Source organism: Barbus barbus, assembly GCF_936440315.1.
Source record: "Barbus barbus genome assembly, chromosome: 1".
NCBI lineage: Eukaryota > Metazoa > Chordata > Actinopteri > Cypriniformes > Cyprinidae > Barbus > Barbus barbus.
In genome coordinates, this window is record NC_136729.1 from 24,945,257 (window position 1) to 24,968,514 (window position 23,258).

General features: G+C 39.6%; 1 protein-coding gene across 1 annotated transcript in view; it reads left to right on the forward strand.

Annotated features, from left to right (window-relative positions):
- LOC306876053 (receptor-type tyrosine-protein phosphatase N2-like) overlaps positions 1 to 23,258 on the forward strand; it is a 224,394-nt gene that overhangs the window by 152,699 nt on the left and 48,437 nt on the right. The window contains exon 11 of the mRNA XM_079426952.1: positions 8,258 to 8,322. Coding sequence (XP_079283078.1) covers positions 8,258 to 8,322 — 65 coding nt within the window. The remainder of the gene's footprint in view (positions 1 to 8,257; positions 8,323 to 23,258) is intronic.

The following is a 23,258-nucleotide window of genomic DNA, read 5'->3' on the forward strand; positions in this document are numbered from 1 at the left end:
TATTAATTTTTAATTGAAACATTGTAAATCTTTTTCCCTGCACCAAAATGTTTTCACATTCAGTGTTTTCAATGCATGTAAAGAACATGTTCTTACAACAATTAAAACATCATATTGTCAAAGCAAATCAGAGCAAAGGCACAAAATACATATTCTTATTTGGTCCATATATGTCATAAGGTTTATAATGCTTAGATTTATCAGCTTAAACAACAGCATCCCATTAATTAACATTCAGGCAGAATGCATGTTAATGCTCACTGAACAAAGTCTCTACTAATGGTGTTTGGACCTCTTTGTAAAGAGTAGTTTTCAGCAAGACAAGATGTGTTTCTCTGAGGTTTTCAGCCAAGCAAGATACCCAACTCCCACTTGCAGAATCACAAAAGTGCTCCTGTAAAATAGGAGAAAAACAAACAAGAATTATTTCACATCCATTTATCAGGTAAAATGTCAGGGACAAGTATCAATTACAATATAATAATAGTTAACCCAAAACTGAAAATTATGTCATAATTTATTTATACTCATGTGGTTCCACACCTGTAGGACCTTTTGTCTTCTGAGGAACACAAAAAAAAAATATTTTGAATAATCTACAGAAGAAACTGTCATACATGGCATCTGTGGAAAGGCATGAGAATAAGTAAACATTTACTGTTCACTTTGGTTGGACTCCTCCTACCAAAATTAATGCACATAAATGAGACAGCACATCAAATAAATGACAATGCAAGCATACCAAAAACTTACATTTGATGCATTTAAGAAATATTTTTAGAAGGAGATCAGACTCTTTATTATTATTATTATTATTATTTAATAATAAAAAAAATTGTGGAGAGTCACGTGACGTGCTCATGAACCTAGTCGCACTTGAGTAGAGCTCCGTACGTTTGGCCCCTTTTTGCAGTTTTTTTTTTTCGTTTTATTTTAAGTTTTATTCATTAATAATACTTTCACTGATGGCATACAATCGGAAACAGCAGGAGTTGTCTCTGTCGGCTTCTCCGATTAAGAAGAAATCCAAGCCACCGACCGCGAGTGATAAGATGGACAAGATGGCGAACACTGTTACACACTTTGAGGACATTCTAAGAACTGAGTTGACGGCGATGTGGAACGAGTTCGCTTCTCACATGTCAGTTGTTCAGTCGCTATGCTCTAAACTGGTTCTTCTTACAGGGGAGATGAGAGAACAAAAGAAAGTTGTCACATATCACGATAGGCGAGTAGCCGTGCTCGAGCAACAGGTCGTGGACTTACAGAATCGCAATAGGCGCAGCAATCTGCGTCTGGTTGGATTGCCTGAAGGTTCCAAAAAAGACGACCCTATGGACCCTATTTATTTATTTATAAATAGACATACTATCTAGTCAATATGTGACTATGGGGCCAATGTTGGTGCTTCAGTAATGTGCAGGTTTTTGTTGACACCACGGACCATACTAAGGGGTGCTGGCAGATCAAGGTTTGCTCTTGGTTTGATCTGCCATAGTTTATGGGAATGTATTTATATATTTTTTAAATAGTGATGGGAAGGGTGGGGGGTGGTTTAATGGTAGACTCAACTGGTTTTATTTTCAAACTTGTATTTTGTCTTATTATGCAGTAATTATGTTCGATACCTATGACTGACCTTAATATTCTGAGTTGTAATAGGCCTAAATGGCCCTCACAAACATACAGGTTTTCTGGATTTTTTGCGAAGAAGAAAGACTGATATAGTGTTAGTTCAAGAATCCCAAGATGTACACGGGTGTAATAATAAGTTTTATGAAGTGTTATCTCACTCATCTTCGGATACTAAAACCAAGGGTGTCCTAATATTGGTGCGGAAGACTTTAAATATGACTATTTTAGACAAAGGTTGCGATACAGATGGTAGAACAACACCTAAAGCAATAGTGGAGAATAGGAATATTGTATTTCTTTCAGTTTATGCCCCTTGTACTCCTGACCCTACTTTTTTCTGTTTTGTCAACCTATCTCTTGAAATTTTCGGTTTTTGAAATTGTATTGGATGCAGATACGAATTCTGTAATGTCGCATATAATAGATAGATTTGGACCAAAGGAATCACACTCTCAAGGTTTTTTTTTTTTTTTGATTATGAATCTGTCATCTTCTCTGTTCACAAGGATCTTTAGGCACGTTTTCGCATTGTTTTTTTTTTTTGGGAGTGCCCTTCTCTCATCTTTTTGGTCTCAGCTCTCACAGGACTATGTATTTGTTGGGTACTGAGATATGTTTGACTCCGCGCCATTTTTTCATGAATGACTTTTGGGACTTCACCTTGTCCATACAACAAAGATGTTTACTGTTAGCTGCTCCCACAGCAGAAAAAAATAGCTAGTCAACCGTTGGAGTCCTCCTCACACAATAGACAGACGAACCTGGACTGTGTGTTTGTTGGACATTGTCTCGATGGAACTCTCATCTTCTCGTGTGCATGGATCTAGTGTGGAAACTATAAGTTTGTGTCATTCAGCGTTTGATGTTGTGTCATCTTTTCTGGAATCCATGTGAAAATTATTTTACTGTGGGTTGGGGTGGGTTCTGAATTTCCAGTTGTTTTTTGTTTGTTACTGCTGTTTCAGGAAGAAAATTTAATAAAAAGGTGTTAACAAGAAATAATAAAAGAAATTAAGCATGACAATCAATAATCTTAAAATATGCAAATGTGGCTTACCCATGTCTCTGGTATGTGTCCTAACAAAGCTCTTCTCATCTCACTTAATGTATTGGTGGCTTCATACTCTTCAAGCATATCATCTCCTTTTGATTTTTCTGTTAAGCCAGCATGAACCATCTGTAACAATATTAAAGGATCAGTTAACGTAAAATTGTAATTACAAACCTATACGATTCACATTTGCTGAACACAAAACACATATTCATGCTTTAAAAAAAAATAGTGTCTAAAAAGATAGTGTCTAACGTAGTTTATGCGACTCATGTGCCATATTCCAAGACTTGTGAGGGCACAAAATCACTTGGGGATGACGAACAATTTAACTCACTCGGTGTTTTCCTTGAAGACCAACTTCCCCGTTTGTTCCACATCTCGAGTGAAAGAAAATGTCTCTCTGAGAAAGGTTTAGAGCGCACAACACATGAATATCATTATTAATGGGGGAAGTCGTGGCCTAATGGTTAGAGAGTCGGACTAGTAATCGAAAGGTTGCGAGTTCGAGCCCCCGGCCGGCAGGAATTGTAGGTGGGGGGAGTGAGTGTCCAGCGCTCTCTCCACCCTCAATACCACGACTGAGGTGCCCTTGAGCAAGGCACCGAACCCCCAATTGCTCCCCGGGCGCTGCAGCATGGCTGCCCACTGCTCCGGGTGTGTGTTCACGGTGTGTGTGTGTGTGTGTGTGTGGATTTGTTCACTACTCACTGCTGTGTGTGTGCACTTGGATGGGTTAAACGCAGAGCACCAATTTCGAGTATGGGTCAGCATACTTGACAATACGTCACGACTTTACTTTACTTTACTTTAATCAATATGTGATGTTATAAAATACAAATTTTAAATGAGGTAAAACACTTACTTCTTATGTTTCCCCTGTTAAAAGCGACTTCCGCCTCAATGCATTCAAATGCATCTGTGAGAAATGTTTAGGCTCGTTTAGGCATGCACAGCATATAATTCTCATAAAGGAAAGTAATATTATTTGATAAAATACAAAATGTAAATGTCACAGATTGAGCCAGAGACAAACAGGTAAGTGAAACACAGGCAGGTTTAATGACAGGCTTGTGGAAGCAGATCGTGATGAGCAATGGCAGGTGAGTATCAAACACTATGATCAGTTCAATGATTCTTAGCTGTATGATGATGAGTGGTTTCTTTGCAGGTTCGTAGGAGATCGGAGACCAGGAACGAAGGAGTACTACGCTGGAGAATCATCAGGAGATCTAGTAAGACTGGTAAGTCGTGCACATAGAGTCTGGGGACAGTAAAGGGATGTGAACGGTAGACCAGACGAGGAGGGAGTGTGGAGAGTGTGCAGATATAGTGGAGCTGATGAATGCTGACAGGTGCTGGTGATCAGTGACGAGGAGATTGTGATCAGATGTGTGTCGTGACTGGGCTGATGACTGTGACAGATCCCTGACAACACGCCCCCCTCCAGAAGGTGCGTCCCCGTGCCATACAACATCCAGTGGGGAGAGGGGGTGGGCGCTCTGGAGGCCTCCAGGGCAGCCCCCATTACGGGACCCATGGCGGCGTCCCCGTGCCATACAACATCCAGTGGGGAGAGGGGGTGGGCGCTCTGGAGGCCTCCAGGGCAGCCCCCATTACGGGACCCATGGCGGGTCAGGGGATTCAGGAGGCCATGGTGGGTCAGGGAGCCTGGAACGGGCCCTGAAAAGGTGGGCACTAGAGGAACGGGCCCTGGAGAGGCCGGCACTGGAGGAACGGGCCCTGGAGAGGCCGGCACTGGAGGGCGCTTGCGAGGAACTGGCACTGGAGGGCATTGTCGAGGAACTGGCACTGGAGGGCACTCAGGAGGCGCAGGCACTGCATAGCGCTTTCGAGGAGCCGGCATTGGCTTGGAAGGAGCAGCGACCGGCAAGCTTGCCATATGAACTGCCGGCGGGCTTGGGAGAGTTGTGGACGGCGGCGTTAATTTCCTCGCGGACGGCGGGCTTAGAAGAGCCGCGGACGGCGGCGGGCTTGCGTTGGCCACAAACGGCTGATTTATGTTGGCCGCGAACTTGCATTGGCCGCGGGCGGCGACGGGCTGGTTCTGGCTCGGGCCCAGACACCGGAAGGTCCCTTCTCTCCAACTTAGTCCAGTGGGAGTGCCACGTGGTGATGGAAATTGGCCCCCGAGCCAGAACAGATGATTGAGGGTGGCGTCACCCCACGCCGTCGCCGCGGCGAGCTTGCAGAACTCCCCGGCATATTCATAGAACGGGAGGTCTCAACAGGCAAGGGCGATGATTTGTGCGGCGACTTCCATAGAAGTGTTGTGTTGGTCCGGTCTTCGGTTACAGATTGAGAGACAAACAGGTAAGTGAAACACAGGCAGGTTTACTGACAGGCTTGTGGAAGCAGATCGTGATGAGCAATGGCAGGTGAGTATCAAACATTATGATCAGTTCAATGGTTCTTAGCTGTTTGCTGATGAGTGGTTTCTTTGCAGGTTCGTAGGAGATCGGAGACCAGGAACGAAGGAGTACTACGCTGGAGAATCGTCAGGAGATGGTACATACACACGAGTAAGTACACACTGGTAAGTCGTGCACATAGAGTCTGGGGACAGTACAGGGATGTAAACGGTAGACCGGATGAGGAGGGAGTGTGGAGAGTGTGCAGATATAGGCTGTGTCCAAATTCAGGGTCTGCATCCTTCGGAGTACTCATTTGAAGGATGTTACGTCACAGCGCCGCGACGAAGGCTGTCCAAATTCGTAGGATCCTTCAAATGCGGCCCACAAATACGTCCTCCTTTTCCCCGAATTGGAAGGATGGGTGTGGTGGATCCTTTCCCGTCCTACCTATCCCATAATTCTTTTCGGCAGAGCGTAATGGCGGACGAAGCGAGCGGTAGCGGAGTGGGAGAGGAGTTTCTCTGACAAAACAAGCTAAAGTTTATGCTTCGGCTCAATGAATTTGTAGGAGAAATTAGTAGAATACTTAAAAACAAATAAAAATAGGCTATAATGGCTTACCTGGATGTGACTGTCTTGTAGTCTGATATAAAAAACTCTCCGACAACGAGCAAAGAAAGTATTTAATTTATTTAATTGCTTTATTTCTTCCAAAATAATTAAAATGAGGAGAATAACTCTTTGTTTGTCCATTTTCCCGCTTCTTGCTTGGCGCTGTCACGGTTGCTAGGCGACAGGATATGAGCAACGGGTAAGGGAGGGAACTGAAAGAAGGGTAGGCTGTCCAAATTCACAAACACCGACTTCCGGGTTTTGCGGACGTCGGAGGATCCCTCCTCCTTCAACCGGGTAGGAAGGATCCTAAGGAGGATGCAGACCCTGAATTTGGACACAGCCATAGTGGAGCTGATGCATGCTGACAGGTGCTGGTGATCAGTGACAAGGAGATCAGGTGATCAGGTGTGTGTCGTGATTGGGCTGATGACTGTGATGGATCCCTGACAGTAAATTAGGTTAAACACTTACTTTCGGTGTTTTCCTTGATAAAACCAATTTCCCCGTCTTCATGAGTGAAGGAAAATATCTCTCTGAGAAAAAGTTTAGGAGTGCACATCACACAAATATTGCTATAAATCAATGATGTTGTGAAATACATTTAAATGAGAAAACACTTAACTTTTGGCATTTCCCTTTTAAAAAGAAACATCCTCGTTTTGGTCGCCTCACGAGTGAATGAAATGTATTTAAAAACGTTTAGGAGCACACACCTCATAAATATCACTATAAAACGATATAATATTACAAAACACACATTGTGAGTAAGATTAAACACTTAATTTCGCTGTTTTCCATCCTCATATCCTCCACATCGCGAGTCTAAGAAAATGGCATCTGTGAAAAATATTTCAGATGTGTCAGACGCACACACGAGCAAAAGTCTCAGATGTGACTAATAACACTCAACAGAGTGTTATAGGAGTTTCTCTGCATATTTACACCAGCCATAGGGTGCTGTTTACACTAGCTAGTGTTAATCCCCTTAAGTTCAACACCACAACTTTAACACTTTACTCTAAAAGTCCTTAACACTAGGATTTCAATACTGGAGATTTTGCTGTGTGGTAGGCCAGCCATTCCTGGAAAGGTTCACCACTGTTCCAAGTTTTCTCCATTTGTGGATAATGGCTCTGACCATGGTTCGCTGGAGTCCCAAAGCCTTAGAAATGGCTTTATAACCCTTTCCAGACTGATACATGTCAACTATTTTGTTTCTCATCTGTTCTTGAATTTCTTTAGATCATGGCATGGTGTGTTGCTCTTTAAGCATGCTTCACTTTATCAGGCAGGTTCTATTTAAGTGATTTCTTGATTCAACCGGTCTGGCAGTAATCAGGCCTGGGTGTGTCTAGTGAAATTTAACTCAGCTTTCTAAAATAATGTGGTTAATCACAGTTCTTTCATGATTTAACAGGAGGGGACAATTAATTTTTCACATAGGGCCAGGTAGGTTTGGACAGCTTTTTTCCCTTAATAAATGAAACCATCACTCAAAAACTGCATTTTGTATTTACTTGCATTATCTTTGTGTAAAATTAACGATTTGATTTGATGATCTGAATCTTTTAAGTATGACAAATACACACACACACACACACACACACATACATAAACACATACTTACCATTGCTGATGTTCAGGCTGATTTGTTGTGGGTTTTGTGTTGTGGAGAGACAGCAAACTGTGACAGATGAACAGAAATTGTAATATGTTAAGTACTGAAGTTAAGTATGACTTCAACTCCTTTTCTGGGGCTTCTTTATGGTTTCTGTCATGCCAGCAGATGCAGCACTTGAAATGGTTCATGTATGTGTTGAAGGATTAAACATGTCATAATGTTATTGAAAGGAACAATTGATTTTAGTGTCCTGAGAAGTTATCAAAGAAAATATATCTCTGACACAACTGCTTAGTCTCATACAAATTGTTACCAGCAAATAAATTTTGACATACAAAGTCCACACAGTGTGACATATTTTTGGACCTTTTATTGAATACAAAAGCTCTGAAAGCTTTGGATAGTCACATACTGAAAAAAAGTTGCAGAATTCTGATCCATCAGCTGAAAATATGACGACATCCACAGCGGTCTATGTAAATTCAGTTATTGCAGCCACACAGTGCTCTTTTTTTTTTTAGAACTGCCTCCAGATTCACGCAGCAGGATAAATGTTTGTACTTGCAGGTTTCAGGCTGAAACATATTTTGATTGGTGTTTTTTTCTGGAGCAATATACTTCTAAGTCCCGAAACATACTAAAATCCTTTCTTAGTGCTAATAATCCTGAAGAGCATTTTACTCACCCTCTCATCATTTTCCACTGTCCTCACACCCTCTTGATTGTTGCTTGCGGATATTTGTCATTTCAAATATATTTCCGTATTCAGATTTTATAAAAAATAAATACATTTCTGTCACATTTTCTCAAATATGGAAAATCATTTTAAACAACAGACTCCCTAATGCCCATTCAAATGACCTCAACCACACCTGTCACACACACATCCATTTCAGCACTGATGACATGCTATAGTTTCTGATGTGCTCTCACTCAGTCACCCTTTTTTCTCTTTAACAGTTGAGCAGAAAGGACAGCTGGAAAAGGAGAGTGGTCTGCAGATTCTTGAGGCTGGACTGAGTGATGTAAGTAAGAGGAAAGGAGTCTTCTTTCTCTCCCCTCTTCCTCCCTCACCAATGATGACATCCTCCTTTCCCAGAGTGCAACCCCATATTGAATGTGTTTCACTCGAAGAATCTGTCCCTTAACTTAGCATTCTTTCATAGATGGTTTTTATATCAAACTTGAGAATGAAATGTCATGGATTAGCAATAGCACCACCAGCATTTAAGATTCTGTCATTTACTCTCCCTCAAGTTGTTCCAAACCTGTATGAATTTCTTTCTTCTGCTGAACACAAAAGAAGATATTTAAAAATATATATATGGGTAGCTAAACAGCTGCTGGTACCCATTAACTTACATAGTACTTTTTTCCAAACTATGGAAGTCAGTGGAGACCAGCTACTGTTTTGTTACCCACATTCTTCAAAAAAAAACTTATTTTGTCTTCAACAGAAGAAATAAATTCGTACAGGTTTGTAACAACTTGAGGGTGAGTAAATGATAACATAATTTTCATTTTTGGTGAATTATCCCTTTAAATTGTAAGAAAAACTCAAATTATGGATTGTAGACCTTATGCTATATTATGCTACATTTGTGGTGAGCAAGTACAGGTAAAGGCAAAATACAGCAAAATCATAACACTTATGACTAGCAGTCAACAAATAGGAAAAAATCTTACGTCCAACTTGAAAAGTTAAGTCCCAAAAAAAATAAGTCCTGTTATCATTGTAGTTGTAGTTGCAAACTGCATCTGATGCAAAATCTCTTGTGGTTGCCATATTCATACTGTATACTATGGCATTTATGTGTTATTCCAAAGTACTTCCAAAATACTATTACTGTGGTGCATATCCAAAAATGCATGCTATTACTGTAGCATTTCAGGTACTCTCTAATTCGCCTGCTCTATTCTTGTGAGTTAGTAGATCAGATAAAACTCCAAAAGCCAAATCCTAAATCGCATTTATTTTTCGACTTAATATACTGTGTTACATCATTAAACCTCTTTCTGTGATTGTGTGCTATATACGGTATTTATATGCGTCTGTATGTGTGTGTGTGTGTATTTGTGTGTAGCCTGTGATTGCCATTAAATAGAGCTAAGCGGCTCTCTATGTCACTGATTCAATTCGCTGTTTGCTGCAGATGCAACATGCCAAATATACTCTGTCAATCAAAACGGCCACAAAACAGAGAGAGAGAGAGATAGAGAGAGGATTGGGGGGGGGGGGCATGGTTATTAGTTATCTCAATCAAATACATGGAAAGAGATGTTTAGAGACTATTGCCTAACACGTAGACATTTGGCAGTTTCACTGGATACTTTAAACTAAAATGATTAAAAGTGCTGTTCTGCTTGAAACTTAAAACCGTCTAAAACATAAACAATACTGCACAGGTATATACCACAACGGTAGTTTAATATCTTAGATTGAAAATGGTCAAGCTTGTTTTGCTTTAAGGGAAGACTAAGCGAATGAGACTGTTCTTATGCTGGTACATTTGATCTTATACCCATTGACCACCTGCCCTTAAGTCTGTATTGTTTTGGTGGTAGATGTTTAGGAGCCCATTGAGCACTGCTTAACAACTGCATTGATGCAAGAAAACAGGCATTATAAATACTAGATTTCTGATTATTATTTTATGCTAATTTGAGTAAATTAACATTTATTAAGCTTATTCACATTCACATTTTGCCTGATAAGTCAAATAAAATAGCAATGAAATTATCAGCATTCTGTATAGGGCCGGTCTATAGCTGACAAACTGTCATAGCCTTTTTGTTCAACACGTGATAAAACTGGTCAACCACCATGATCTTTCTGGTGAATATGATTAGCCATTTAAACTTGACTCCTGTTTTAATATATTTTAATTGTCACTGACACTGATTTCTCAGAGAATGTCATAGAGAATGCATACAGTAATATACTGTAGGATATACTGTGGGATTGTTTTATTTTTAGTTTTTATTTTCATAAAATTGCAACACTTCTCTGTACAGACCCTTATGTCAGTGGGGTACAAGAGACATGGAATTATTTAGTATCTGCATTATTTTTCAGCGTTAAAGTCAATGATTTCCTGTGAATCTGTGAGACTTCTGATTTGTTGGCTGCTATTTACATTTTCATTTATGCATTTTATCCAAAGTGACTTAGAATAGAGGACCTAAGCAATTTGTCACAAACCCAATCATATTCTTAGTATACAATGGAAGGTTTATTAGGAAAAAAGCTATGTAAATAACTAGAATAACAAACCTGTTTTCACTATAACTTAGTGTGTTTATGATTGCAATAATAGATTAAAATAATATTATAACAGTTTTCAACATCAATGGGCTGAATAATGGACTATTTTTGTAGAGATGAAATAAATGGGAGCAGCTGACACGGAAGCCTGCTCAACATTGAAAATAAGGTGCATTCATCCACAGTATTTAGAGTAAAATGTTGTGTTTTAATCATCCACAGCACATGATGGTAAATGATTTGCAGAAAGCAGTTTAAAAATACTTTGTTTGAATGCGTTTTTAGAAAATGTTAGAATATTTTTGATGATTTGCGTATATGCGCCATCAAATGTGAGCATTTTCTTTTTTTTTTTGTGATTTTGGACAATCACTGAGATAGATGTTTTTAATTTTCAAGTTTTCTTCCCTGCGCCGTTTGCCACAATGCTCCCATTACATGAAAACTCAGGCATTGATTGTTTGCCAAGAATTAACGTCAAGCATATTCCTATTGAAACCAGCACTTTGATAACCCATCCTCCCACCTCCACAAATTGTTTTCCGATCCACTTAGGGTTGTCTCCATGCCAACATAAGACAAACACAACAATAGAGACGGAAAAAATAAATAAATAAAAGGATGCATGTTTTTGGGCACATTAAGCAAGAGATGCAGTCATCTCGCTTAGACAACAACAGGATTAGCTCAAGTGCTGTCAGTCTGTGAGCTGACATAATGCAGCCTTTAATATTCATAAAGAAATTAAGTGAAGAAGGTTTTGAGGGGTGGTGGACGGATGTGATGAAAGGGGAGGGTGCGCGTGCATCCACATTGATAAATATTCATCGAGGCCTCTCAGCGGAGGTGAGAATGTAATCAAGTAGGGTATTGATGTACCGGCAGCCTTTATGAACCTGGTCTAAATGAGCTTTCCAATAGAGAATGTGACCATAAGACCTGCCACAAACAAGCAAAGAGGAGAATACGTCGCAAAACAAGCTGCGCTTCTTCCAGCTCGTCCATTATCTTTTCATCCACTGTAACTGCTGGGTTGGTAGTAAAAACTGTCATCTACATTATTATTTGAATTTGACAGGGTCATGAAACAGCTTTTATGTTTTACTGGTGAGAACTATGTTTGCAAACTGTTCATGAGTGCATTAATTTTGCAGTGCCGACTGACAACATATCATGTTATTTATAAAAAATAAAGAGTAATTAACGATGAGATTGAGCTGCTGGTCATGTTTAACATCCATATTGACCCTTTTTCAAAATCAAATTTTAACAGCAAGGATTTTTGTAGTGAGGTGCTATTTGAACCCTGAACTCTCATTACAGCGCTCTGGAGATAAAACTACCCTTTTTTGGCTCTCTTTATCTCATTCTCTTTGCTCACACACCTCTGGTAGTCATTTTCACCATGCTGTATGGGTGCAGGGCTGCTGTCTAAAGGTTGTCATCTTGGCCCGTTTTGTTGGTAATTAGCCTTAATCACGACTGCTCTGCTGGGGTCGGCGGGAGCGCAGGACTCTCAGCTGGAAGGGAAAGAGAAATTATCTCAGCTGTGTGCATGTGATCAGATAGCTCTGAATAAAATAAAAAACCACGCAGAGCCATGCATATGACTGTGTGTGTTTCACCTAGCAGGAGTGTGTGAGAGTAGGTGGATTGATACAGGTTATGAAAGGCATGGAGAGAGGAAAAGGATCATAAGCAGATCATAAAGGATTGAAGGATCTGAGGATCCTCAAATGCAAACTGTGTGTGTTTTGCTTCAAGAGAGCAATGATACATTTGTGTTGTGTTTCACTTTCTTTCTTTTATTTTTCATTTATTCATTCATTCATTCATTAACAATCATTTAATAATTTTTATTATTTCATTTATTAAATAGTAATTGTTTAGTCTTATGACTGTGTGTTTCAATGGCTGTTTGTCTTCATGAATAAGAAATACGAGGGAATGTTTATGGAAATTCAAGGTTTATGGGATGCTGTTGTGAATCAGTTGCCAGTACTTTATTTGTGCTATTTGTTAACAGAATTTGTGCTAGTCAGACAAAGTCTGAGCATCGAAACATACGAAACTAAGACTATTCAATAAACTCTGCTCTTTTTTTATCATCATCACTTGTCTCCTGCTTCTGCTCTTCACTGGCTTTTCTCAGTCAACTTACTTGGCTGATAGAAGACTGTTAAACAATCGTCTGGGGTATTTTGGGTACCAGACATGACTTGCTGTTAACAGGTTTTGGGTATTAGGCTTCTTTGCTGACCAGTTGTTCTGTTACCAGACAAAACGGATATTTTCTGACAGGAGCTGGCATCTGCGACTGGATCTTAATTTTTCTGGCGTGGAGGCATGATCTAACAGGGGCATGACTTATCTAGGAAAAAGGAAAGAAAAGAAAGAAAAAGAAAAGAAACGCCTTCCCATGGGGGCCAATAAAGTCATAGGATTCCTCTCACCTCACGCATGACTGAAATCTCTCTCTGCTAAAGTAATGACAGAAATGCTTAGCTAGAGATCTGATATGACAGTGGTGGATGTGACTGTGGTAGATGGAGACTGAGGTAAGGAAATGTCACAGAGATAAGCAGGTGGGATCGATAGGCCTTCCACAGGTCACACCTCATGTGGGCACATGCAACATTTAAAATTAAGACATGATTATTTAATGCGATGTCTGAATGTCATATACACCTCCTGCATGTAGAGCTCTGTTGTTTTTATATTTGTACCTACACTGTAAAAAAAGAAAAGAAAAGTCCATAAAATTGGCAGCTGTAGTTTCCAGAATTTAATAGCTACATTTTTGGTTTTAACTGATTTTTTTGACGGATTTACAGATTGAACATTTAAAATGTAACATTTAAAATGTTAAATGTTTTACATTTAAAAAACGTATTTTATTAACTGATATAATGTTAATTTACCAACCTATTGAAATACTAAAATCTGTTCAGTTCTTTTGTAGTACACCGATAACCACCAAAAGCAGGTGATGATGAGAAAGTCACATGATGAACCAAAGCTCATCAGAAGCAGCTTTTCCAAAAGTTGAGAAAGAAAATATTAATATATATATATATATAGATGCATTCACACAAACACTAAACACCATCATTGTAACACACATGAAACTGAAATAATGAAATAAACATTCATTTAACAACATTAGATGTAACATATAACCATAATATACACAACCGATGAGAAAAAACTAAGATGAAACAATTATTTCAATGAAAAAAAAACATCAAATGAAATTATAATGCAGCAGGGAATTCTGGAAATTTTAATTTATGCTTTTTCACTGTACATTATGCATTATTTTTCACTTACAAATACTGTATGTTACTGTAAAATTACATGTAATGCCAATAAAGTTTTTCACTGTATACAGTAGGGGAACTTGCCGTTAACCAATTAATAGGTTTTTACTGTAGCATTTTTACAGTCTTTCACTGTTAAAATCGTGGTAATTTTTTACAGGGTAGGCTTATTTTTTTTCTATGCACAACAGCAATACAAAGGGTGGCAGTGGAGTGTTTCATATTAATATATACTGAATATGTGTGAAATCTGGTAGAGATGAGGGTGAGGGAGGCAAAATAAAAAATTGGGAGATGGAAGCAAGGGAGGGGAAGATTTCTTTTTTCAGTAGAAATTTGATAAATGTGTTGATTAATGTTTTAATGAACTCATTTGCTGGCCAGTATATCATATCTTTCTCCCTGTTAAAAGATGAACCTCTTTATAGCTCCTTCTCTGATTAAAAGACAGAGAGAGAGAGAGAGAGAGAGAGAGAGAGAGAGAATGGTGTTTAAGGGATGGAGAAACACAGGGCTATGCACAAAGGATGAAAAATAAAAGGAAACAGAAAATAGGGAGAGCAAGACGACCGGGATATGAGAGAGGAAACGTGAAAGAGATATACATTGCTCATAAAAGGCAAAAGGAAAAGCCTGACCTTTTTTCCTCCTCCTATCACTGCCAGAGGTCACGGGGGGCACACAACACCTGGTGATATCACCCGCCCCCTGACCACCTGTATGTCAGCTGGCCCAGTTGTCATAGCGACAGTGACTCTGCCACCCCACGTCAGTTATGATAAGGGTTTCCATAGTAACTAAATCCCCAACACTCTATGTCAGCTGCACAGTCCTATCGTTAACTCACAGTCTTTGGTAGCAGTTGGTGGGAAGTGTGGGAGACATCCAGGTGTAGAGAGATGGACATAGAGCTTTAAAAAGAACCATCCATCATCACCCAAAACCAGACGTGCGTTTTTGTCTGCCCAAAAGCCTCAAGATAGTATTTTTGCCGGAACATATGGTTCAATTCATTAACATTTTTGAAAAAGCGGTAACAATCTACCTAAAGCCTTTATGTAAAATACATTATAAAAGTAGTTTTAATGCATTAATTATGACTTGTACAATGCATTATAAGGTGCTTTACAATCTCATGAATAATTGTAACCACAGTTAACACATTATAACACTTATCAATTCATTGTTACACTATGCATTTTAAATTTGGTTATAGTTATTTATGAATAATTATAATGCATTGTCACGGTGCGTCGGAGCCAGGGAAACGAGGAATTCTAAACACACAATCTTTATTGATCCAAAGCACAGTGCACGTAGGAGACACGGAATGACAAACACAGAATGACGATTAAGACCAGACACCAGAGACAGGAAACACAGGGCTTAAGGGAGACAAAACGAGGATAAAGTACATAATTAATAACTGTGACTAGTCGGCTGCCTCCCCCCTTATTATCATCACCACCCCGTCCCGTATTCGCCGCCCTTCACCAGGCTTCTGACGGGAGTGGGTGTGTGAGAGGGGAGCGCATGCGGCCGCCGGACTCCGCCCCTTACCTGGACCCTTCCTTTCAGAACACTGCCTTCCTTCACAAACCCTGCAGCACGACGAGGACACCAGACCCCCTGTTTATTTGTGGACACTTTACCCCCTTTGGACACTTTATTTTATTATTTTGTTTAATAAAAGCCTCTCCGAGGCCTGACGCCACACCCACTGTGTCTGTCGTTTGCTCCTCCCGCCACATAACACACACCTGGAACTAATAAACATAAACGGGGACAGGAACTAACCAAATATGGGCAAGAGAGGAAGGGAAACACAAGACAAAGGAAGACAGGACTGACATTTACTCCCCCCTGCCGGAAGGTGCGTCCCGCGCCTTGCAACATCCAATAGGTAGGGGGGGGGGGGGCGCTCTGGAGGCCTCCAGGGACCAGGAGACATGACGACAGACGACCTCCAGGGCGGCGCCTGTTCCGGGATCCATGGCGGGTCAGGGGACTTGGGAGGCCATGGCGGAGCAGAGGATTCGGGAGGCCATGGCAGGACCGCCTCTGAGACTGCAGCCCCAGCCCCCTACGGCAGGAGCCCTACTAACCCCCAAAAAAAATTCCTTGGCGGAAGTAGGGGCTTGATCTGGCTGGCATTCTGGAGGAGCGGCCACTTGGGGGGGGCGCTCTGGAAGCGCGGACTCTAGAGGAACGGGCCCCTGGCGCTTGCGAGGAGCTGGCACTTGATGGCACTCAGGAGGCTCAATCATAGCATAGCGGTTTCGAGGGGCCGGCACTGGCTTGGAAGGAGCAGCGACCAGCAGGCTTGCCATACGAACCGCCGATGGACTTGTCATACTAACTGCCGGCAGGCTTGCCATACTAACTGCCGGCGGGCTTGGGAGAGCCGTGGACAGCGGCATTGCGTTCCCCGCGGACAGCGGGCTTGCAGAACTCCCCAGCATGTTCATAGAACAGGAGGTCTCGATGGGTAAGGGCGAGGATTTGTGCGGCGACTTCCATAGAAGTGTCGGTGTCAGTCCGGTCTTCTGTCACGGTGCGTCGGAGCCAGGGAGACAAGGAATTCTTATAAACACACAATCTTTATTGAGCCAAAACACAGAGCACGTAGGAGACATGGAATGACAAACACAGAATGACGATTAAGACCAGACACCAGAGACAGGAAACACAGGGCTTAAGTACGGGAGACTAAACGAGGGCTGTATCCGAAATCGCCCCCTATACCCTCAAATAGTGCACTATTTGAGGGGACAGCCATTTTAAGTGGTGTTCGAAACCATAGTGGATGTTCTCGAGTGCACTCATTCAATCCCACAATGCACCGCAAAAACGAGTGTACAAGCGATGTACACTCAACGGCTAGAGAATCCCCAGAATGCACTGAGAGAGTCGCACGCCGAATGAATTCCCGCGTCTCACCAGAAGATGGCGCCCACAGCTGAATCATCCATCCATTCATTTTAGAAGCGTAGTCCACGGCGTAATACAACACAGGTACAAAACTAATTGTGAATTGACTATTAGGGTTTATACATAATTTCCGTGACTGAGTTCTAGATAAATCCTTCAATCTTACTATTGGAGCTGCCCGTATCAAATTATTATTTAACAGGAAGCAAACTATGCAAAAGCGGCAGTTCTTCCGGTGCACTTAGTGTCCGAATTCACTCACTCGTTTTCATTCACTCCTTCAAGTGAACTATATGAGTGGACTAATGTAGGGAATAGTGAATGAGGGTATAGGGGGCGATTTCAGATACAGCCCAGGATAAACTAGATAATTATTAACACACACCTGGAACTAATAAACTAAACTAAACGGGACAGGAACAGGAACTAACCAAATATGGGCAAGAGAGGAAGGGAAACACAAGACACAGGAAGACAGGACTGACAATTATACCCTTTAATTACGCTTTATAATGCATTATATGTAAAAGCTTTAAGTAAAGTGTTACCGAAAAAGTTAACATGAACAAACAGTGAACCATTTTACAGCTTTTGTTAATCGCTATACATATATTAATTATTTTTTTTAAGTAATACATAAATTATAAATAATTAAATAAATGTAATAAATATTAGGAATAAACAACAGTTAACAATACAAGTTGATTTAATATGCTGTAGAATAAATATCTATAGGGTTTAATATTTAATACGAAGGCATTAACTAATGTTAATGAATTTAAGCATTTTTGGTAGTGTGGTGATGGATTTTTGAACAACTATTTAAGGGTGCTTAGCAATATGGGACGGAAAAGACTTGAGTTAAAAATACAAAGAAGAACAGAACAAAATCTGTCATTGTTTTTGTGGAAACAGAATGTTCTGTGCAGTTATTGTTACTGTCACATCAAGAAAAAAACAAGTTATATATTTATATGAAAATCAGAGCTGTTGTGTATATTATGAGAAAGTTAGCAAAAAATAAAAATAAATAAAAAAGAAAGAAAATACAAAGCAGGCTGCTTAAGGTGAGAGGACACGACAAGAAAAAAAATGAAAGGCTGGCCTGTAATTATTGTTATCAGATGAGTCAGTTGGACTTTTTTGGATTTGGAGATTCTGTAAGTTTACTTTGATGTGAGTTGTTGCATTGGATGCACTTCAAGAAACTGTGGATGATTTGGGAAGGTCAAGTGAAGTATTTTAGAGGAAAAGAGATGCGTTTGAGAATGGTGTTTGTATGATGATCAGTAAAGTACTGGAAGAAAAGTTTAGTAGCTGTTCTAGGAGGGATGGGCTGTTACGGCATCTGGCATCAGGAGCAGGTACTGTAGTGGGAAGGATGTGTATCAATGAGCCACTGCTGCTGGCTACTTTATTCTCAAATTAGCAGGAGGCAGATCCTGTCAGACGGTACATCTGACTGAGTTTGTGAATAAATTGGGGCAGGAATTATTTCAGGTTGTTTATGCATGGATGCAGCCATTAGCAGGAGAATTCTCCAAGCACCGCTTCAACAGATAATGGAGGAAGGAGCAGAAAATCATCTATGACAGGAAGGAATCTCAAGTGTGATTTTCCTGATGTGTGTGTGTGTATATGTATCTTTGTGTATAAATTTTTATTGAGAAAATTAAGCATGTCTACATGCTTGTTTTCATAGAATAGTCTTAGTGAAAGGCTTGTAGACCTTGTCTGCTTATTTACTTTCAGTTATTTCACCTTAATTTAACTAGGTAGGCCGTTTAAATGCAAATTCTAATTACAGAATGGGAGCTTGGCAGGTAACAAAGGATAGTTCAACCATAAATACAATAGTAAAAAATGGAGAGAAAAAAGAGACAGAGTGCTAAATAAACTGAAACATGAAAAGCCTGTAATTATTAACAGCTGTTATAAATAATATATAAACAAGTAAATGCGTAAAAGACTTAACATATAGGCAGAAATGTATTAAATTAGTTTTTAGAGTACAAATGCATTTCGTCGAAACGTCACCTTTGACAAAGAGAGAGTGTATTTTCATATGTACAGTATGTGAGCAAAACCTTGGAGAGCCTTCCCAGACTCTTTCTCCATCCCTGCACTGACTTTTTCTTTCTCTTCCCATCACTTCCTCCCCCAACTCAACAAAAGAGTAGAATTTGATGCAGTGGCAATAAACATTAGCATATAATACTGTGACATATCAAGGAAGGCATCTGCTGTCAAATCACATCTTTCAGGTGTAGAAATAGGAAGAGGTTTCTCCATATAAGTTCACAGATTCAGGCCTTTTCATGTTTGCCTGCCTTGTCCTGCTATTACACTACATGCTACATATGTCACACATATGTGCAAATACAATATGCATCCACATGTCAGTCCACTAGAAAAAAACTCAGCTGAAGTGTATTATTATGGCAATTAATAAAGTGTGAACTATTGTGAGCTACAACAATTCAGCTAAATACATATGTATGGTATAGTTCAGCTTAGTGCTATTGAAGATATTTTATTGTCTGCAAAATCTGTCTATTCTGGTCTAGAACAAAATCATGGTTCTTTCAAATACCGCAATTAAGGTTTTAAATTGAAACCTGAAAATTTCTCACACTTCTTGCACTTCTAGGCAGCAGTTAATATAACAGCTCTACAGTTTTTGTGTCAGCTGATGTTTTACCGCGGCACTTGAGAAGTCTTTGGGGGAAGATATTGTTGTTTCTGTTGTGATATGTAAATGAGCTTTCCATAAAAACCCATTCACACTCCAGACTCATTAAGAAGCTTCTCAGAGTCGCACCTGTGTCAAATATTGTACAGTCAGGAGACTTTTGGAATACTTAAAAAAATAAAATAAAAATACCAAGCTAGACAAAGGCATTCACGCTTGCTTTGTCTTTTCAGTTATTCTCAATCATTCAATACTTCATTTTATTCAAGCAGTTGGGTCTGATGATGATCTTACTGTCAATTAATAAGTAGTTTCCTATATACTGTATTTAAATATTTTATTGCTCAGAATGTGAAACTCAGAATTGTATTTATAGCTTGCAAGACTGGAAGCTTCTGAAATGTACATCAATTCGTATCAAAGGAATATTTGATACATTCCACCGTGTTCTATAGTTTTGCCAGATTAGAAATTACCTTGAAGCTGTTAATCAGCCAGATAGAAAGGAAGAGACAAAGTCAAGATCACCATGGCAACACAAATATTTGTTATATTGAAGGCCAACAAATATGGCCTTCGTGTCCACTGTGCGGTAGCACAAATGAATATCCACTTTACCCCTAATGGTGGCTTTCACAACTGCACAGATTAAAGCCGGCCGTGAAGATCACCTAAATCTAATCAGGTGAATGATCAGATTATTATTGATTCAGTAACAGAAGGTCAAAAGCAGCAGCACAATAGGGCTGTGTGAGCCTCCATTGAGCAAGAAAATAATTGTCAATATTTACCTAATTATTTCCAGTCTTGCATATAAATTTATCATGGACATTTTGCTCATTTTGAACATTGACATAATTGTGAAACTTCTGACTATTGTTATTTTGACAATATGTTTTAGTACATTTAATTATTCATAATTGATTTAAATCTATTTATTTGTCTGATTCCTCCCAAGGTTTCTTCGTCATTTACTTCAGTATCTTAGGGAGGTTTTGTTTTGTAAAAAGACACTAAATGAATTGAAAATTTGAAACCATTTCCTAACAAGCCTATATGGCATGATTCTTCCGTCTGTGATTTATTAAAAGCTTTTATTAAAATTGTGACATTCTAATGTCTCTAAATACAGCATATGTATAGTAATCCAGTTACTGGAAATGCATTTCTTTCATTGTATAATATAAAATGAAAGCAAGTGAGGTATTATTGTATTATTGTATGGACCAAAATTAAAAGAAGAAAGTCATACTTTGGAAAGACATGAGGGTGTGTAAATGATTCCCGAATTTTCATTCTTAAGAGAAGCACAGTATCCCTTTAAGGTCATGATTGTGCCCTGCTTTTTTGTTGTTTAGAGCACAGAAATCGAACAAATAGATCATAATTCATAACATGTGTTTCCATAAGCACTTTGTTTCAGACTTTAACTTGTCCCACCGTCCACTTTGAGCCAGTCTGGACATAATTTAGATTTGTGTGCCAGTCCAGAGATTCACCACTGCAGAGCCATGATATTTCTGCCTCAGACATCAAAGCAAATTATGTTGTTCTCCTAATGCAGAGGAAAGAGGCAGTAACACAAATGAAATGAAATCACAGATAATAAATTGATACTGAAATACCAAGAGTGCTGCACACATCTTCAAAGCTTAACCCTGTTTCCTCTCTTTCCATCTCTTTTCTTTTTTTCCAAGGGCCTTTCAATGGTCTGGAGATGAAAGTTCTCTCTTTTTAGTGCATATGCTTTCTTATATGTGCACATCCTGTTGTGTATGTTTTAAACATTGAAATGTAAAGAGTCTGTGGCAGGTTTACGAACCCTTTACGATAATCTTTTTCCAACAAACACCTCTGATTTTTTTCTTCGTTAAAATAAACTCAAGGTCTTTTATATTATTTCGATAACACATCAATTAACCGCTGTCTTACCTTTCCGGCTTTTAATAAAGGGAGGTTATTGTTGTATCAAACCAAAAAAAATCATAGTAAAAAGATTTTCTAAAGCCGTTCTTCGTCTTTTATCAGTGTTATAAATTAGAGATCAAAGATTAGTTCTTTAAAGCTCAGCTTTGCTATTATTTGCAACACTAACTGACATCATAAACACCTACACTCGCAACAGATGGAGGGCATCCTAACTTCCTGTGCAAAAAGACTGTGTGTTAACGAGGTGCCGGAGTGCTAATATGGTGTGTAATGTTCAGACTTTGTGAACCTGTCAAATGAAGCGTGTGTGCGCGTGTGTCTGAGCCTCGATGTTATAACTTTGTTTATGCTGCATTTTTAGAGTCAACCTAATGTGCCGAGATCTGAGCTGCCTGTGATAGAGATTTCAGTGGGCACATCAACCGCCACTAACAACAGCCATGCTGTTAGGAACCCGGTCTGACTGCTTGAAAAGTAACTTAAATGCCAGCGGTTGCTGTGGTGGATCCCTGTGTGAAATGTCATATTGGACCAGCCGCTGCAGAGCGTCTCTCTCTCCCTCACCTCTCCCTCATTCTCTCTCCTTCTCTTTCACTGGAGCAAGGGCTCCAGAGGATGGATGAAAGCAAGGAAAGAGAGGCGGACTCGCAACTCTGGCAACCTTTTACCATGATCTGACCTTTTGGTCAGGGAAAGAGCGTTTGATGGCGGTCTGTGCAGGCATTCCCCCCCACCAATCAACCCCTGAAGTAGCTCTCAAAAGCAGTGTGAGAGGCGTTTTTTTATTTCATTTATGAGTCTTGAAAGGGAATAGTGAGTAACGTGTGGGCACCTGCTTCTAGCCCTCATTACACCTCCCTTTCCTTCTCCGTTTTAAAAGGTAATGGCTAGGTCAGCCTTAAGCTGATGGAATTCAAACCAGCTATTTTGACCTTTACCCTGCATTCTTTTTACATCAAATGACAGTGACAAATGAGAGGCCAGTGGTTTATGACAATTGCAGCTTTTTACTTTGTGTTATTTTAAAGTAACATTAAAAGTACTGTAAATGCTGCTGCTGTCATGCCATTAGAGCTTGTCTGACAACAAATGCTTCAAATTAGACATCACACCCACACACGGCTCTCGTGGCACTGTTTTATTCCTCGAAACACTAAGATCATTACCTCATGTTACTGTATATCAGTAACAGATTGCCTCTGTTGATTCTAAAATCAAGTATCCAACAGAATAATGGCATTTTTTTCTTGAAAAATGCTAAACATTCACCTTAACATGTCTTATTCAAAACCAGTATTGGGGGAGTATTGTCTACTTTGAAATTATACCAAGCTACAATCATAATTTGAAGTAGTTTGTTACACTTCAAGATAGAATCATAAATTAAAGTACATTTAGGTAACGTAAGGGGCCATATATTTTTTATAAACAGAAAAATATAACTATGATGTACACTATACCATTCAAAATTTTGGGGTTGTTAAGATTTTCTTTTATGTTGCTCAGTATGTTTACCGAGGCATTTATTGTTTCAAAAATACAGTGAAAACAGGAAAAATCAAAAAAAATTATAATAATAAACAGTCTAAAATAACTGTTTTAATCTATTTTTAAATGTAATTTATTCCTGTGATGAAAAGCTGAAGTTTCAACAGCCATTAGTTCATTCCACTCCACACATTACTCTACATTTACATTTATCTGACGCTTTTATCCAAAGCGACTTACAATTGCTATATATGTCAGAGGTCGCACGCCACTGGAGCAACTAGGGGTTAAGTGTCTTGCTCAGGGACACATTGGTGTCTCACAGTGGATTCGAAC